Source organism: Akebia trifoliata, chromosome 11 (assembly GCF_017979445.1).
Source record: "Akebia trifoliata isolate Shusen 1 chromosome 11, ASM1797944v1, whole genome shotgun sequence".
Taxonomy (NCBI): Eukaryota; Viridiplantae; Streptophyta; class Magnoliopsida; order Ranunculales; family Lardizabalaceae; genus Akebia; species Akebia trifoliata.
The window spans coordinates 36,720,916-36,740,803 of NC_141385.1; the positions used below are offsets into that span (position 1 = coordinate 36,720,916).

Consider the following 19,888-nt stretch of genomic DNA (forward strand, 5'->3'; position numbering starts at 1 on the left):
ACGGTATTGTCGATGTCAATGTTGGAAAAATAGTGTGAAAGCAACAATTAATTAAGTAGAAGATGAAGAAAGATTAACTATTCTTCGAAGTATGTTAAAACAACATTTTTGTTTAACGTTCTGTGCCCAATTCCAATATTAAACAAAAAATACAAATGAGTTCTAGCAAACACATTCACAGGACTCAATGAAGCTCGATCTCTCTGTTATCTCTCATTATTTTTTCACTAGCAAAAAGATATTTGAACACTAAGAATATATGATAAATAAGAAGAGAGAGAGAGAGAGAGAGAATTTGAAATAAAAGAAAATCTGTAATTTTTTGTATATAAAAATGGGTTATGAAGGTTTAATTTTATAGAGTGAATGTATCTCTTTAGATAGACACTATGATTGTTGCCTAAAACACTCAATAATTACATAACACTCTTTGACCCACTATCAACTTTATTTGACTAGCGGTCATACCCCTTAACAAGTCAAAGTGTGGTCAAACCATGTTGACCTCGTAGTCTTATGACAATCAAGGTCACAATGGTCCATCTATTGACTAGGGGTGCAACTTGGTTCGATTTGGTTCGATTTAGGGCCAAATCAGAACTTAATCAACCTAGGTTGACTACACTAAATGAGAATCATAACTAAACCGAATTACTATAGAATTGAACCAAACTAGGCCAAGTTGACCTTTATTCGATTAGGTTTGGTTCTATGGGTTGCCATAAATCTATTTCTTTGTAAACTCTCCAGGATTATGAGTTGACATATACTTGCTTCAATTCTCTGGTATTTTGGTTAAAACTTTATGATAATAATAAAATCACAAACCTAACCAAAGTGAACTTGTAAAATACTTAAGATTTTGAAAATTTTCTTTGAATCAGATTTTTGGTAGAATCCATTACGAGGGAAATTAAAAAAATGGACTCACTAACAAATGTGGTGAAGAATGCTAACATCTTCATGAGATCTCTTGGACATTAGCTTTCCCTTATATATATGTTTGTGTGTGTGTGTGTGTGTGTGTATGTGTGGCCTGAATATGTTGGAGTGGAGTTGTCTATGTCGAGTGATGGTGGCCATGGCATAACTTGTACTCTGGTAAAAGAACTCTAGGTCTTGCATAGAGACGAGGGGGAAAGAGACAAGAGGGTTGAGGTTTCTATTTTTTAATTTCAATAATTAATAAAAGAGTTGCAATCCAGAACAATTTCTAGTTTCTATAAATAGAAATAGTGTCTATGTGGCACCATTTGATTGGTGAATAAACGCATATGGTTGCGTGCATGGCTTGGTTAATAGCTCAAGGTGTTTTAAATACTAACTAAAACAAAACATGCTATGGAGTCACTGTTCCTTAGGGGTGTGAATGAGTTGGTTCCGGTTCGATTCCGAAGGAACTTAGAACTATAACTATGATATTTAGTTCGATTTCTACTCTTGTCGGTTCTGGGTTTGGTTCCAAAATAAATGGAATCGGAACTGCAAAAAATCACGAGTATCCATCGATTTTCGATTCTCAAGAATTGAATGAGAAAAAAGTACTTCAAATCATTATAAAAAAAAGTTCTTTAAAAAAATTAACATATTATTAACAAAATTATTAACTTAGTTATTATTTGTTATATAAAAGATAAAAATTAATGATTTTTTTCAAAAATTAAAATTTATCTTTGTTAAAAGTAATAAATTTTTAGAAGAGTAGCTCATTTTAAGATCCAATCGATTTCTATGAAAAATTGAAGAATTTTATATAAGATGCATTTATTTTGAAATAAAAAAAATACCTTAAACCATCTATGGTATAGAAAGAAATGACAAAATAAATCGGTTCTGGATACTTGTGGGTACTGATTGGATAGAACCTAACGGTTTTGATTCCTATCAGTTGGTTCCATTTTAGACCAAACTCTAATCGGTTCCAATAAAAAGGGATCTGGAACTGGGTTTTTCGGTTCTAATTGCGGTTCAATTTCGATTAAATGGGTACCCATTGACACCCCTACCATTCCTATTTTATAGGAACATGACATCATACATGATCTTAATCTTAATAGAATATATGAAGGTTCAGTTACTTATAATGCATGAAACAAGAATCGAAACGAACCAATTGATTCTTCATTTTTTAAACACAATCAAGCCAACACTCAGTCCAAACCAAACCAATCCAATCCAAAACTTTTGATTTGGTTTAGTTCCTGGTTTGAACCGAAATAAGTTGCACCCCTACCATTGATCATGATCAATCACTTTGAACCACCAATCAACCTGATTGTCCATCCAACAATCTACATCAAACCTCAATGGTACATTTAACAAATAGGAAATGGCTCTTTAAGACTCCTCACAACGATGTGTATGTTTGAGGAGTCATTTATTAACTTGAGGTAAGTCTTACTCATATTCCATATGGAACAAAAAATAAAAAATAGATATAAAAAGTGTAGTCTCCCCAAAACTTGAAAGAATTTTCATTTCCTTCCAAAAGAACTAGAATTTGTAAAAAGGACAATGTTGTTTTAAAAGTACAACTAAATTTAAAATAAATTTTTTCATATTTCAAAAATGATTTTAATATAAATAATAAAATAATTTAATTTATAATTCAAAATAAATAATAATAAAAAATCTAACATTTGACGATAGAGTATTCCTTCCCCTAAAAAAATTCGATAGTTCATCTCCTTCCAAACACTATAAAGATACATAAAAGATATCATGAGCAATATTATGATCTATTGTCATAATATTATCTATGGCAACCAATGAATGAAGAAATAAATCTTAGGTGAGACTCTAGGTCCATTAATTGTTGAAGAATGAATGGTGCAAAGTTGATTAACTTGGGGATTAATGATTTGATAGTGGCCTTATTATATTCACCTTGATGCAATGCTATTGTATTCGATGGGGACCAAATCCTCCCATGGGAACCACCAAAGGTAAGGCATGGATCCTATATTGGCAAATACAAAGTTACCATGGTAGGTCAATCCAATCCATCGCACAATCCTGGGGCATGCCCATGGGAACTGTGAAGGAGGTTGGTGAACACTTCTATTTCAAAGGATGTTAGAGATTTTTAAAAGGAAAAGTAATAATTGGAGGTGAAATGTACTAGTCTTTTATTACTACCAAAAAAATCTAAGGCATTGGTATGTGTTGGAGTCATAAATACTTGTGCAAACTCCCGATCGACTGTTTGGGTGCCTAATTCCAAGGTGTCGTGAGTCCCACAACTCCCTCAACTACCAGTTTCAATGGATTTTAAATTTCAAGCTTAGCAGCTAAGAATCTATCTCCATCCTCTATCTAGCATTAGAAAAATAGTCTAATTCCCTCATTTGAGTTGATAAAACACTCTCCACCTCTCCAATTCCTTCTAGGAGTTGCCAACTAGTTTTGGGAGAGGAATCTTCTATTTTCTCCAACTATTTCAAAAGTAATCATCTCTCTCTCTCTCTCTAAATTCTAAACGAACAAAGCCTGGTTTGTTCTTCATGATTTGATATTTTTTATAGATGGATTCATGGAGAAAATGGGAACTAACTAAGTCCGAGTTTTATTCTTGATTTTTTTTAGAAGGGTTCATGGAGGAAAGGAGTTTGAATTAGGTCTGATTTTTGTACTTGATTTTGTGTGTTTAGGGTTTTTCCTTTTGAGGTCTTTTTTTAATTATTACATTCTCTCTATTATTCATCTCAGTATTTTCTTTTTATCCTTGGGTATTTTATGGATCTCATTGTTTGAGTATTTTATCTTATGCCACTCTATATTTTTGTGTTTGTTGATTTCTTTATACCATTTCTTTAATAAATATATGCCATTAGGTTGAAAGACATTATAGTGTCATGTATGTGTTCTTTTAAAGCAGGATTTAAGAGTTAAAAAAGATGGATGTACGGACTATAAGTTGGATTATTGGTGCCATGCTTTTGGATTGCCATAGGGTGGGTCTTGGTTAGGTAAAATGGAGTTGATGGGAAATTGGCTTGTTAAGGATTGATCTATGAACTAGGCAAATTTGGATTTGATAATATTCTTCGTCGTTGATAAATCATTTTGCCTGATGTGGTCTTGGAAATGCCATTGTTATTGTTCTTTGCAAGATTCTACCTGTTAATTGGAACCAAATTATGTTTTTAGAAAATAAACAAAGAGAAAAAAATAACAGAGAATTGTATAAAAATAAGGCAAGGATAAAAAAAAAGGTGAAAAAATTACATATAATATTGATTTGATTAGAGATTAGGGGTAAGGGACTGAGTGGTTAGGGAAGTTGAAGATTAATTAGATTGCATGTGGACCATCATAAATGCTTAGTAATACAAAAAAAAGGTGTAGTGAAGTGTGATGATGTCATTGATGCTTAGTGTAGATGCAAAATTTTGCTCTATCTTGAGATTTGTGATGATGCTTTTTTATCTCTACTACTTGTGCCTATAAGTGTGCTTGCAACAATACCATTTCGACACTTAGTCAGGATTTTGTGCAAGAAATAGTATCTCCTTTATTATTATTTTTTATTTATTTATTTATAGAAAAGATTGCATACCTTTTAGTATCTTGCACCTATGTATTTGTAGGGACTTTCTTCATTAATTATTCCTAGATTTTCTCCTTGATTTCTGTTTGGATGGTTCCATTAGGTTAGGGGCTTTTCTTGATTCTCGTGAATACAGTTAAACTCCTTATTTTAAGAGATTTGAAACTCCCAAACTTCAATTATAGACCCTCGAAACTCTGTTGAAGGCAACGATTGACCTTTCTTCCTTCTCTCTACTAATTCAGGCGTTTGGGTATATAGTCTCGTGATTCGAATGCTCAGCTAAGTTGTCTCGAGATTGCCATGTGTCACTTTTTTTAATAGAAAAATACTCTTCACAATTAGTAAAATAATTTATGCATAAAGTAAGTCTAGTGAGACTCTCTTTGTATCTTTCTCACCACGGAGAATCGTCTCCTACATGTACAAATGGATTATTTACTATTTAATTTGAAAATTTATTTTGTCTAGGAATAGGTAAGTTTAATTTTGATTCTTGGGATAAAAAGTATAATTGACATATTATACTACTTTATATATGATAATTACATTCCACGGAGCAACCTAGCATAATGGTCTATATTAATAACCATATAACCGCGTTCATAAGCAACACCTTTGCATCTTATTTATCATCTAAATAGATCTAGCCCCTTCTTATAATATTGAACACTAGAGAGTACTGAATTTTCAATTCCTCTTCTCATATCATATTTTTTTTAACATATCCTCTAACAACTACGAATAATTTTTCTAAGACAATAAATAAATTAATAAATAAAATACCGTGACACCCTAGACTACAAATAATACTTTATTCTCAGTTTTCATAGATTGAGGTTAATAGATTAAAAAAGAAGAAAAATTAGTAAAGGTATCATACACAGAGTATCAAATCTCTAATTTTTAGGTTAAAAATGATCTCTTTTGTGCATGATTTTCTACAAATAAATTGAGCCCTTGTTACATCAATAACTAGATTTGGGCACAAAATTGATTTCCATGAACATTAAGTTACATATAAACAGTAGCAATGCAAAGATTATCAATTAAAAATAAAAAAGATTATAAAAGACAAAACTCTAACCACCCAAAAAACATATATATATTTTTTTATCGATATCAAACAAAACAACAATAATAACATAATTCAAAATGAGACTAGAGCTTCTACATTTTGTGTGATAAAGGAATCTCTCTTTTACAACAAGAAAAAAAAAAAAAAAATCTTTTGTTCACATTTGAACGTGGATTGCAATGATTGGTGAAGCCATTTAAAAAAAAATTCAACTTTTGTTATTATTATTTATTAGGAAATGGATTTCACATATGAAGAAGAGGAAGTTGCTACAATTTGCTCAATCACAACATTAGCGTTTATGATAGTGGCTGCAATTGAGAAAATGTAATTTGTAAATAGGACACCTATTAGGCATAGAGATGTTGAACGATCCTTAATATTAAGGAGAACGTACAAGGAAACTGATAAGAATTTCCATGAGATATTACAAATGAATAGGCATACTTTTAATAAACTTTACACATGTTTAGAAGCTAAAGGTTTACGTGGTGGATGATTTGTAGAGATAAAGGAGCAAATAACTATCTTTCTCCTAATAATTGGCCATGATGTAAGATATTGTCATACAAAATTTGATTTCATATGTTTTGGTGAAACGGTTCATCTCCATTTTCACAATGTATTGTGGTCCATAATTAGCTTGTCAAGAGATATTATAGAGCCTACTCAATCATAATATTCATCTCATATGATATGACCTTGATAACATTATTTTCAGGTATAATGTCAATTGAGTTCTTAATCATTTATCTAAAAAGTGAAAAATATATCATTATTAGTTCAATTATTTTTCTGGTAGAATTGTGTTGGAGCCACTAATGATATATTTATCCATCCTAAGGTCCCAATAGAAGACCAAACAAGATATCACGATTGAAAAGGAAGATTGGACAAAATGTTCTTGTTTCGTACTCCTTTGAAATGCGTATATAGCATATATACTTGTTGGTTGGGAGGGCTCTGTGTATGATAGTAGGAATTTGAGATTTGTAATTAGAGTCTAGTTCTCACAACTTTATTATATTTTTTATGAAATTCTCATAATATAATTTTATATTTAGGAAAATACTATCTGGGCGACGCAAGTTTCGCACAAGTTCCAGGGGTTCTAGTTCCATTTCGTGGAGTTTGATACCATCTAAATGAATATAGAGGTCATGTGACTGCAAGTACAAATTAGCTCTTCAATTTTCATCATTCATTTCTACGAAATGTAATTGAACGAGTATTTTGTCAATTAAAAAAATATTCGCATATCTACAAACCTACCCTTTCGTTTGTGTAGATACTCAAATGAGATTGATAAATGTTTGTTGTGTAATTCACAATCATATAATGAAGGTAGATCCAAATGACTTATTTGAAGAATGGAAAACTCTCGAGGAATAAGAACACGTTGATCTAATCTTGAAAGATAATTTATTTTTAAGTTTTTTTACTAGGCAAATCCATACTCAAGTGTTATTTGTATTTTCTGCTGTAAAATAGAAGAATCTCTATCAAAATCTTACCTTTTAAACTTTCTTACAAATTCTCTGTTAGGATTATCCTCATTTTGCACTTATTAAACACGTATTACAAATGATAATTGTAATATTTAATATTGTTAGGTACATATCTTCCAACACCATTAAAATTGTATATTATTTTACTTTTAATATCATTAACATTGCAAATCACTAAAATATTAAATATCTTTAAAATATAAGAATGATCTCATTTACAATCATGCGAGACTTATTATAACGTTATGAAATTTTATTACATATATCGATGAATTAAGTTAATTATAATGACTTACTTTCCTATTTAATTTTTTTAAAAAATATTAAAAATAAATCGTATTATTATCGATCTAAAAATAAAGATTTCTTAAAAGGAGAATTTGACAAATGAAATGTATAGTTTGAGGAATCTTACCAAGATTATAATCGAAAATTAGAACATTTAGTCAAAGTAGATAAAATTAAAAATTTTATATAAAACTGTTTTGGTCAAATGGACGTTACCATTAAGTTCAAAAGCATTTAAAAACATAATTTAGACTGTCGGCATATTTAAATCCAAATTTAATAGGATAAGTTACGAAAATATTAATTTTATAAGAAAAACTTAGGTCGTAAGGGTATTTTAATCAATAGAGAAGAATTAGTGAGGACTTTTGAAAATTTGAGATACACAGTTTGAATTAGTCTAATATAACAGACATAACGGAGAAAAGAAAAATATAAAAAAAATATATATTATTTAAGATGTGAGGTTTTGGTAAGGTTTGAGTAGGTTTTAGTAAATATTTATTTGCAAAGTAAAATAATATTAAATATTAAGAAGAGAGAAATATTTGTCGAGTATCTTACAGCACTTAACAATTTTTAGAGTATCTAAAATAACATTTGTCACTTTTTGACAAAATACACTGTTTATCTTGAAGAGCATTGTTGGAGATGTGTTAAGTAAGAAAAACGTTTCTCTATAATCAATTGCAGGCAAATGATAAAGCTACTACTCCTATCATTTAGATATTAAATGATGAAAAATATGGGAAGAGTCGTGTTGCAATAACATTGAAAGTGACATCGTTTCACACATTGGTGTGCACAAAACCATAAATGCTTCTTACTTGTATATATGAAAAACATTTATGGTTTTATACACACATCCATATCAATAATGTGTGAAACGATGTCAATTTCAATATTACTGCAACAATTTCCTTAGAATAATGATTTTCTAAATAGAAAGTCTTCACTCGATCAATACTTGGTTGATATGTTATAGACATAGAACCATGGATTTGACTCCTTAGGATACAAAAATGCAACTCCCCGTAAAAAGATGTGCATTTGTGTGTCCTGAGAAAATACATCTATGATTCCTTATTCGTAACACGTCAGCCGAGTATTTGATTGAGTGAAGATTTTTTAGTTAGAATATTAGCACTCGTTTCCATATGGGAAGTGTCGTGATTTACGCCCCCCTTTAACACATGTTCTGTATAAACTAGAAGTATAGATTTTCCTCCCCAAGTACATACTACATACAACTCTACATCCGTATAAATGTGTGCGGTTGTGCATCTTGAGGAAGAGAATCTATGGTCTTAGAACATGCCACATCAAGGGGCGAAACGGGGCGTCTGAAAATCATTATTCATATGATAGTTAAACGGCGGAGATGAACTATTCGTTGGACAAATAGTGTCCAACGTCAGTGAACATTAGAAAATTCCAACAATATGCGAACATTCCCACCGTCCATATCCTCATTGTCAAATCACACCGTCAATCAATGGTTGCATTACGATAAAATTATGCCACGTGGAGGTTTACAACTGGCATGTCTGCCATTAATAAATAAAACCACTTTTGGCTATTTTTATTTTTTTAGGAAAAAACCAGACCGGTTCTCTCTCTCTCTTGAAGATTATCTTTCCTCAATCCCCATAGCAATTCTCTAAATTTCTGATAAAAATACCAAAAACCTTCGAAGTTCGCGATCGATTAAAGGTCGATAATTTCGTCCGTAAGTTCTCTAATTCTTTTTTCTAAGAAAAGGATCAAACTCGGATCATCGAGCAATTTTTGATCACTATTTTTTTTTTTTTTTTTCTCTTGAGTAAAACCTAAGAGAATCTTGTATGAAACCCTAGAAAATCCAAAAATTATGCATTTTATTCAGATTCCACTATTAGAAAAAGAATTTTGATTCAATTTTATTGGATTTTGGAATAAATACAGGTTTTGGTAGGTGAGATATGAAATAGAGAAGAAATCAGGATTAAGATTGGTGAAATTCGAAGGGATGGCGTGCAGAGGATGCCTGGAATGTTTATTAAAGCTTCTGAACTTCTTGTTGACGCTTGTTGGATTGGCCATGGTTGGTTATGGGATCTACTTGTTGGTTGAATGGAAAAGGGTTTCTGGTGTATCAGATTTCTCTCCAGTGAGAGACAATCATGAATTTGTAGAGCTCAGTCGGCCGATGTTGTTGGTCGTGTCTCTTTCGGCTAGCATTTTGGATAAACTGCCGAAAGCTTGGTAAAATTAATTCTTCTTCGTGGTTAAATTGAATTTTATTGTCTTGGAGAGATCATTTCAAGTGTTTAATGCATAGTTTTATTAATTCATCTTAGAAAAGAACAATTTGAATAAATCCTTTGGTGCTCTCTCAGTGACATCATTCTGTTGTTATTGCTAAGCTTAGTCATGGTTTGTTTCTGTGGAATGTGTGTTGTTGATTGTTTTGTCGTCGCTTAACAATCCTAAGTGTAATATCTCAACCAACTCAAATTAGCGAACTGTTATTGGTGCTACGACAACTTTCGTGCTTTGTTTTGTACTGTTGATATCTATCTAATTTCCTGTTACTCCCTTTGTATGTAATTTCCAACACTACTACTTGACCAAGATTTTTGCCTCCCTCTTTAACACTATGCACATATACTTGAATAGTTTTGATGTATATAGTATAGATAAGGTATGGGGATGTGTGATTATGCAGTTGGAACAATGGTAGGCGAAGTAAGAGATAAAACTTTGGTTACGTTTGAAGCCAAGATTTCTAAAAGGGAAATCTAGGGAAAATTGGGCGTAGAACCATAGCTCAGTTGGTTTGACACATTGCAAAACAACTTTGAGGTCGTGGATTCAAGTCCAGCTTACCCATAAGAAAAAATCTAGGGAAAATTTCCTAATAGCTTCAAATACTCTTTCACTTGGGTAGCTTAGTCAAACTTGAATAGAAGGCTAAAGTTTATGATAAAAAATAAAAAGAAAACGCTAAATAAATTTAAAATTCAACTTTCAAATTGACATTCCTTAATAGAGAAATCGCGGTAATGAAACATTTTTATTTTTAATCAGTACTTGGGTATTAAATTTTAACATCTTTTATGGACATTTGATTCTGATACATGAATCAAAAAGTAGTCCCTTCTTTAAGAATTGTAACTTTTCCCTCAGTTCAAGAATTATGTTTTGATTTTATAAATGGGGAAGTGACAGTTGTTTGGTTAATTGGATTGGGATAAAAAGCACTTAGTATCATTGTATCGCTTTCAGAAAATAACTTCCACTTTCCTTCTTTTGAGGGTAGAGAGAGAGAGGGTTTGACCTTAAATTCAGATACAAAAAATTAATTTCCGATGGCTGCATTTTGGAAATCCTGTTGCTGGTAGTGGGGGTTCACTTAGAAACCATGGAGGAGAAATCTTAAAGGTGTTCTCTGGTCTAGTTGGTGTTATAGACTGAAGTGAAGCTGATGCTCTAGCTCCAGTTTAAGGTTTCAAGTTCTTCAAGAATTTATTTCAAGGGGCCATAATAATTGAAGTAGATTCCTCAAATGCTATCTCTTGGGAAGCTGGAAAGGCAACATGACATTGGCATTAAGCTAATTCTTGAACAAATAAGAAATAATTTGGATAGACCTGATTTTTTTATGGACGGATTCCTAGAAGTGCCAATAAATAGCAGATTCCCATGCCAAGATGGTGCCTTTAGACAATGTTTTTGGAAGACCTATGTTATTTTTTATATCATTGAGGTCCTAAGATCCAATAGACATAAAATTTAAGCTGATTTCTGGATCTCCTTACAAAACTAACAGTACCACAATGTATTGATGTTGTTGCAGGTTCATATACTTGTTCATTGCTGTTGGAGTGATACTTTTCGTCATATCTTGTTTTGGCTGTATTGGAGCGGTAACGAGGAGTGGGTGCTGCCTATCTTGTGTATCCTGGTTTCTAACTTGTTCAGTTGTTATCCTCCTCTCTCCTCCCCCCTCCCCCCTCTAAATCACAGAATTTCATAAGTTGACTTATTTTCTGCATACAAGAAATGATGACTGTTTCTAGCTTGTTTGGGGTGTGTTCGATTTTACGTTTTTTGGGACCTTTTACGTAGTTGTATGCTTTAGGCCTTTTGCTTTAGTGGGATGATAGTTTGGAGCTTGGTTTTAATTCTCGCCCGAGACTGAGATTCCTCTTCTGATACGTCTTGGTAACGTTCACCAATGAGACAGATAGAGAAGTCAAATGTATTGGATGAGATTTAAAATCATAGTTCATTTGTCTTATTGTTGAATGAGACGACTTGGTCTTGTTCATGGACAAGACGAGACGAGACGAGACGTCAAAATGGGTTTTAAAACCATGCTTTGGAGATTATTCCTGTTTCCAATTTGTTGGGGCCTATGGAAATAACATAATAACAGGTGTTCTAAGGAAAAGGGGAAGGGACCCATGCTATTGTTTCAAATGATTTGGGCCAAACTTTTTAGAGGGTATATATGTTTGCTTGTTGTGGATTTCATTTTTAGATGGCATATGATTTTTAAGGAGAAGGCTAGCTAGGTTCCCCTCAGTTTCTTTTTATTTCTTTGGTTCGAGGTAAGTCTTCTCTTCCTGCTAGCTTTGTTATTTGTCTTATTTGGCTGGTTTTAATAATCTTTACATGTCAAAAATTATTTCTTAGAATATCATATCAAACAAATATTTTCTTAGAATGCCATCTCTTGTTTGCCATCTACTTATAACAGAAATTGTGCAAACATCAAGTATGTGCCATGTGTTGTGCATTATTTTCATGCCAGATGGTTTCCTTAAACCAACCCAGTATTCTGTATTGGTGATTCTGTTGATCTTTGCCGAACTAGGATGTGCAGCATTCATATTCTTTGATAAGAGCTGGAAAGATGTGAGTGTTGCCTTATCAGATGACTTCCTTTCTTGGTTGAGTTACATACTTATCTAAATATTTGCGTAATTGATCTTTACAGGCGATTCCAACTGACAGAACTGGAAATTTTGAGACTATCTATGGTTTCCTGAAGGAGAACTGGAAAATCGCAAAATGGGTTGCTTTAGGAGCCGTTATTTTGGAGGTAAATGTGACTTTTTTTTCTTCTAATTTGGGGGTAAAAACGTTTTGTAAAAGCCGTTTCCCATTGTCATTTCTGATTTTGTTGTTGTTGCTTTTTCTAGAACTAGGCAGATGTTGGGGAGTAGGCAACACTGCATGATCATATAATCTCTCATATGCATTTTGTTTTTCTTTGGATGCAATTTTCAGAACCATTGACTTATTGCCTATTGGATTGTGTTTCTATGGAAATATAGGAAAATGAAAATATTTTTACTAAGAAGTTTGAATCCTTTCTTCCATTCTTATAGGAAAAAGTCAAAGCTAATTGAAACTATGTCAAATTTTCGTCCCTGCAATCTAAGATGTTGAGGAGAACATTCTATGATGGTATAAAACCTTCATTACACAATTATGTGTGACTTACCTGCTGCGAAGCTTTTTTTGGTTCTTCTTGATGGACGGCTTTACTTCTGTCTTTCTACTAATGTATTTTCTAACACCTTAGATGATCCTCATCTTTAGAATCTTAATATCTGGAGTCCTAGTAAGAAGTAAATGTTTAAGTACTATTGCTTGCCCCTACACTTGTTAATTCGTCGTATATTTCATATTGAAGGCATTGACATAGCTTATAAGATTTTCCCATAGAATAACATGATCTATTTTTTTCCTTTAAACTCTTGAAGTCTCAAGGTTATACACCAAAGCTGTTGAGAATCCCTAATGATAACAGAACACCCTTATTCTGAGGGTGCGCAAGAAAGTGTATTTGCAAAGGATCTAACAAACAATTTGACTAGTTACATCTTTGAAGTGTAATTTTGATTTGTTACGTTCTCTTCTTACAAAAAATCAATAATTCAACCTGTAATGCAGTTTTGCTGGTGGTTGAGATTTATTGAAAAGGTTTAGGATTCGAGATGATCTAATCTAAGTGCACGAAATATAAGTGTAGGTGGTACTTGAAGAAGCTTTTAAATTTTGATTCGGTATATCTCAATTCAGCTCATCATTGGAAATATTTCCATCAGTGTGCATTGTGTTAATAATGTGAAAATTTTAGGAACCCTTGAAATATTATGAAAATCTTGGAAAAACATAAGAAACACATGATATTTTAGAAAAATTAAGATGAGCATTGAACCCTCTCATATGTAACAGAATGCAGCAAACAACCTAGGAAAAGCAAGTCAATACATCCTAATGCAGATATCTGAGACTCGTTGTTTTTAATCAGTAAATGAAATTTTATTAAAATGGAACACAAATGATTGACAAAAGAGGCAAGCAAAAGAAGTTGACACAAGAAAATAAAAAGGCAAAAAGAGACTAAGATATGGATACAATCACTTTCCACTTAGAGACAAATCCTCAAACTGAATGCCCCTTAAATTGCAAGAGGGCAGACCAATGAAGCAGTGTAGCACTGACCTTGATGATGTACTATGTGTTGCTCTCACTATTCTTGAATATGTGGCTGTTATGTTCTTTCCAAATGCAGCAACATGTAGAAGGGGTCAACTTCCAAAGGGAAGAGGAGCCAGCCTTGAAGAAGGTACTCAACCCCCATCCCTTGATTAAATCATAGATGGTCTCGGACTCTCGGGTATCACTCAAGATAACCCAAAAGATGATATAAAAGTATTCCAAACTTCAAAAGAGAAGTAGCAATGGTGGAAGAGATGGGATTTGCACGACTTACATAGGATATGTATTTTATGTGGTCCAATGGTCAAGATCTTGTCTAGGATGGCCGTCCACATTAAAAATATAATTTTAGAATAGAATATTGTTTCCATACAATTTTGGCATTGAAACATCAGCAATTGCTGCATTCAGTACTCTGTACAGAAGAAGCCTGATAGAGGTACTAGAACCGTAAATGCACATTGGAGGTCCATTTACGTAATATTCCATATACTTCCCAACTTGCTAACTCCACTTTAGAAAGGCATGCCAATAAAGAACTAATGGCTTCATGTTCCCAATCTTTGAAATCTCTTTTTAGATGCATATTTGAAGAAACCGCATTCCTCTCTCTCTCATGTGGCATTCTTGCACAAATGCATTCATTTGAGATGGAGTAAAATGAGGAAAGTGACACCCAGAGTAGTCTCACCACATCGTGCATCATCAAAAAACCTCACAATCCCCAAAGGGATGACATTGTATTTATGGCATTCCAACCCAAATCATGGACTCTTTACTTGCTGGTGATCGCCTCTCCATGAGCTACATCTTTCCACCCCCAAAATCACCAAAGCATTTCTCTCACAATGCAACATTGATATCTTTGAAGTGTCTAAAGCCCAAGCCATCCACGTTCTTTTGCTAGCAAATTTTTTTCCGTCCCTCAAGATGAAGCTTTGGTGAGTTATTTTTGCCACCCCAAAGTAGTTTCCCTCCATTTCTAATCCTGTTGGACATACCCTCATACCCACAGGAATTGAGAAAAGAGAGGTAACAAAGGGCCAAGTTGAGAGGATTAAAATGCCACTCATATGCCTTGCTTCTTTTTGACAGATGACACTTATATGTAGCTAGTTTGTTGGAGCATCTCTCCACCACCACATCCCAATAGATTTGGTTCTACAGTTAGCTCCGAAGGGAAGGCCGGGATAGGGATAGGAAGATGGTCAATTTTACATCTCATGTAACATTGCAAACTTTTCTAGGTTGGTCACTTCACTCACACTGATAACTTGACTTTTGGCCAAGGTATTATGGATCCCTGAAACCTCCTCAGAGCACAAAATGTTACATTTCAGAACCTTTTTCTTATCCATGGCAAGCTGGAGGTGGGTGATTTATTTAGAACTTGATGGAGGTCCTGGGAAATAAGCTAGAGAACCATTGATCATGAAGTTGTAGATACATGCATCTTCATTCATTGCCTCCACTTAGACCTAATGTCCATACTCTGAAGTATATAAACTAAGAGGCTCCATTCTCAAGTCGCGACATTCATTGGCAATAAGCACTTCATCTATGATTTTTCTATCCAATACAACTGCCCATTGGAAATATGGAATCGTGGAAGTCATGACACCTTTTGTTCTAGAGATATTCTGCTCCTTTTTCTTCAATCATTCAAGGATTCTTGTTGGAGTTCTTATACCACTCCCAAGATAATCCTTATGACTTGTGGCCTCCTCTTTCTTTCTTTTTCCTAATGTTTAATTCTTACCTTTAAAAAAACATCTTAATTAAAACATAAATACTTCATCTGTCTTGTGCCCTTATTTTCATCATGCAGCTCTTTCTATTGTTATATCTTCCCTACACCATTATGTGTGCCATAGATGCTGAATTGTTTCTCCTTTTGATGGACAATTGTACTTCTGTGTTTCTAATAGTGTATTTTCTAACACCTTAGATGATCCCCATCTTTAGAATGTTAATACCTGGAGTCCTGGTAAGAAGTAAATTTTCTAGCGCTATAATAAGATTTTCCTATAGAATAGTGTGACCTATTTTTTCCCTTAAAACTCCTAAAAGTCATTAGTTTATTCACCAAAGCTGTTGAGAATCCATAATGATAGCAGAAGACGGAACATCCTTATTCTGAGGGTACACAAGGAAGTGTATTTGTAATGAATCAAGCAAACAATTTGACTAGTTACTTATTTGATCTGTAATTTTGGCTAGTTACTTGTTCTCTTCTTGCATTCAATCAATAAGTTGGCCCGGTGAAGTGGTTTTGCTGGTGTTTGGGATTTATTGAAAGGTTTAGGATTCGAGATGATCTACTCTAAATGCTTGGAATCTTTTAGTGTAGGTGGGTACTATAAGAAGCTCTCAAAATTTGATTCGTGTGTATCTCATTCAGCTCTTTATTGGAAATATTTTTATCAGTGTGCTTTGTGCTATTGTGAAAATTTTGTAGCAACTCTTGAAATATCACGGGGATCTTGAAAAAACATTAGGAACACAATAATATTTTATAAATGTTTCAAGCAGCATAAAATCCTCTCGTAAGTGATATAATACAGCAAACAACCTCTTAGACTAAGAAAAGCAAGGTCAATACATCCTAATACAGGTACCTGAGACTTTTTTTTTTCCCCCAATTGGTAAATGAAATTTTATTGGAATTAAACATAAATGATTCACAAAAGAGGCTAAGTAAAGGGCATTTCTGTTATTTTAAAAACTAGACCGGCAGGTTGAATGAGATAAAGGGCAGTTATGTTACTTTAAATTCTGCCTTAGTTGCAAACTGACTAATATCTAGGTTCCCAATACATTTCATATTGTCTTCATCCAGATAAGTCATTCGGTATATTAGGCACGCTGCTGCACAGTTTTATGGGTTTTCTGGTTTCTTGATGAGCCAGACTGGTCCTGAAATCAGCAATTTCAGACTGATGGGCTGGGCTGTCCAATTCATGCTTTCCAGAAGATTAAATTAATAATGTTTGTTTGGCATTCAAGAATCAAACATTTATAGAAACATGATTTGTTGGAAATTGCCATTCTTCAGCTCATCGTTCCCTTTAGTCTGATAAATTGGCATTATAATTATCGGTGTGATTGCAGGCACTGGTGTTCCTGTTAGCCCTTGTGGTCAGGGCAGCAAACAGACCAGCAGATTACGACAGTGATGAAGAGTATGGTCCCCCTAGATCTGGAATCCAACAGCCGTTCATAAACAGGCGGGCAGCTCCTGCTACAGGGGTACCTGTAGCTGGCAACCTTGATCAGCGCCCAATCAGGAATGATGCTTGGAGTGTACGGATGAGGGAAAAGGTATGGTCCACTCACTAGAATGACTGCAATTGATTTGATTAGAAAATAAAAGGAAATATGAAATACACATACCTGGTAGGTCATCTTTGGATGACTAGCGAGTAGTAACCAAAGTCGGGGACTTATTGAAAAATTCACGATCAAATTGGGATATTTTTTCCTCTCCTGATTTAATTGTGACTTTTTAGACAAGTCACGATTTTTTACGAACTTCATGATTAAATCACATAAATCGAGAAAATGAGGGATCAAAGAATAAGGATGCAAATGAGAACAATATTGAATTTACAGATTTTGATCAGTTTATGAATCCTAACTTGGATTCATGATTGTAATCTTTTTATGTTTTGATTACTAAAAAACCTTGAATGTATTGTGGACACGCAGTTACTTCTTCTAGATGTATGGATGATATCAATATGAGGTTTGGTGATTTATTATTTGTAGTTTAATTTGGAATTTGATTGTATGAATGAGGCACCACTTGAGAGGAACAATTAAAAAGCTCTAACCCTAGTCCAATATTTCCCCCCACCACCCCCCCCCCCCCCCATTTTTTCGAATTTTCCTCATTTCAACTTATTATTCCCAAACCCCAACTTGGTGACTATGCTAGTATAACTTTAAATTTCAAATTCTTGTGAAACCATGTTTTCGAATTTTCTATGCTAGTGTAACCTTTTTTTTATGTCGATATTTTTGAATTTTCCTCAATTCGACTTATTCCCGAACCCCAACTTGGTAACCATGTACCTTTAAATTTGAAATTTGAAATTCTTGCGTAATTTGATTTCTAATACCTCCATTACTTTTGTATGCCTACAACCAGTATGGACTTGATACATCGGAGTTCCCATACAACCCATCTGAGTCGAACAGATTCCCACAGACAGCTGTACAACCAGAAGAGGAAAGGAGCCGTTGCACTATACTGTGATGTTGCCTCATCTCTGTCGCACAATAGTGATAATCAATTGTCTTGGTGGTTTTACTCAAATTCGAGTCTGGTGGATTACTGAAAACAGATTTTGCTGGACATTGGTGTGCAAACTTTGGATTTCACTGGAAGTGTGATTTTTTTTCCTTTTTTCCATCTTTGGTGCTGAGTGGAATGCACATTCTAGAAGTTTATTTGTCCCCTTCCAACTTATTTGAGAAATCAGTACTGCTGTTCTTATCTGGTTGTCTTAGTGATAAATGGCAGGACAGTAGGTTGGAATCTCATGACAGACCATAGTCGAGTCTTAATTATCTACGTTCAACCCAGGCATGAAATCTGAGACTTTGCGTCCCATGTTATGGAAAAAAAAATTCCATGGATGATCAATCTGATATGTAGAAGTTACTTAGAGCAAATCCAACTGGTCTCTATATCACTATATTTAGAGCTAGAAACCTCCGAATCAGGCTCTAACCGGTCTCTTAATTTCTGACACACCAACTAAATCACTATTTACATCTTTAGAATTGGAGATTGGAGATGAAGCAAAATAGATAAAAATGATCTCTATTTCACTATTCATCTTGTACAAATGCCAATTGTGTCTTCATTATTTTACATAAATGCCATTCTTAATTTTATTATTTCAATAAAAATATATTTTAAGTATGTTTTTGTCCTTATTTATTTTTAATTATTATTATTTAATATTTTTAATTTTTTTATCAAATATTTATATATATTTTTTAAACTCAGATTTAATTAATTGTTCAATCAAATTTGACAAAAAATTATAATAAAAGTTTAATTTAATCATGAATATTTATTTTTTTAAATAAATGAAATTAATCTAAATGTATATGTTTATATTTTTCTATTAAGTATGATGGATCAAATTTGATTTCTCATATAATTGGTGAATTTTTATTTTTTTTATTTAAATTGAGGTGTAACAAGTAAAGTTGGGTTGCTAATAGGAATTTTTTTTTAATAATTAACTTGGGTGTAACAAGTAAAGTTGAGTTGTCAATAATAATAATAATTATTATTATTTTTAATATTAAACTTGGTTCTAACATACAAAGTTGGCGTCGATAGTAAGGCAAGAGGGATAAAAAGCATGCCCTGATTTGGTTTAGGGCATGAGAAAGATCTTAGGGTGAGAAAAAAAAAAAGGCTAATTTTTCAAAGGGAGTTGTTATTGCCACACCAATTTTTACTATTGCAATACCAATTAATAAAATTACATGTGCCACACCAATAAAAAAGAATGTGCACACCATTTATTTAAAAAGCAAATGTGCACATCTTTTTTTTATTATTTATTACACACCAATACTCTAGGACAAAAATATCTGAGATGAAGGGAAAATCTGTAGAAGTATTGCCCAACGAAAGAGTGAAAATCTCTGCTAAGTGATAGCAAACCTCGCCAAGTTAACAAGTGGCTCTACAGTGAGACTCTCATCAATTTCATTTTTAACTCATAAAGCTATGAGAAACAGTGCAATGACATAGAGATTTCATTGCATCCATTCTTTTCTTACATAATTCATCAAACATCTTTGACGTCTTTTAAATCAACATATATTCAAGTAAAAAAAATTACCCAAAGATTCAAGTGAGTAACTACTTGATCTCTAGTGATTGGAATAAAAATTGGTGAAGATGTGTATGGTGCTTCCATTTTCATACTTTGCAAATCA

General features: G+C 33.2%; 1 protein-coding gene across 2 annotated transcripts; it reads left to right on the forward strand.

The window, feature by feature from the left end:
- The first annotated feature begins 8,997 nt into the window (after positions 1-8,997).
- Positions 8,998-18,419, forward strand: TOM2A (tobamovirus multiplication 2A). Of its 2 annotated transcripts, none has more exons than XM_086458300.1 (7): positions 8,998-9,152; positions 9,368-9,667; positions 11,262-11,361; positions 12,245-12,325; positions 12,408-12,512; positions 17,033-17,242; positions 18,072-18,419. In XM_086458300.1, exons 2-7 carry the CDS (start codon positions 9,432-9,434, stop codon positions 18,177-18,179), a joined length of 840 nt encoding a protein of 279 aa, XP_086314426.1. In that variant the 5' UTR covers positions 8,998-9,152; positions 9,368-9,431; the 3' UTR covers positions 18,180-18,419. The 2 variants fall into 2 exon arrangements, with proteins under 2 accessions (XP_086314426.1, XP_086314427.1); XM_086458301.1 differs by having other exon boundaries at positions 9,009-9,152; positions 9,378-9,667.
- Positions 18,420-19,888: the final 1,469 nt, after the last annotated feature.

What these genes read in the sequence shown, in the direction of transcription:
- TOM2A (XM_086458300.1), top strand. Translation starts at nt 9,432, where the DNA reads ATGGCGTGCAGAGGATGCCTGGAATGTTTATTAAAGCTTCTGAACTTC. An exon ending in GTGGGTGCTGCCTATCTTGT is followed by an intron (nt 11,362 to 12,244) that starts GTATCCTGGTTT and finishes AAACCAACCCAG; the next exon opens with TATTCTGTATTGGTGATTCT. An exon ending in TTGATAAGAGCTGGAAAGAT is followed by an intron (nt 12,326 to 12,407) that starts GTGAGTGTTGCC and finishes TGATCTTTACAG; the next exon opens with GCGATTCCAACTGACAGAAC.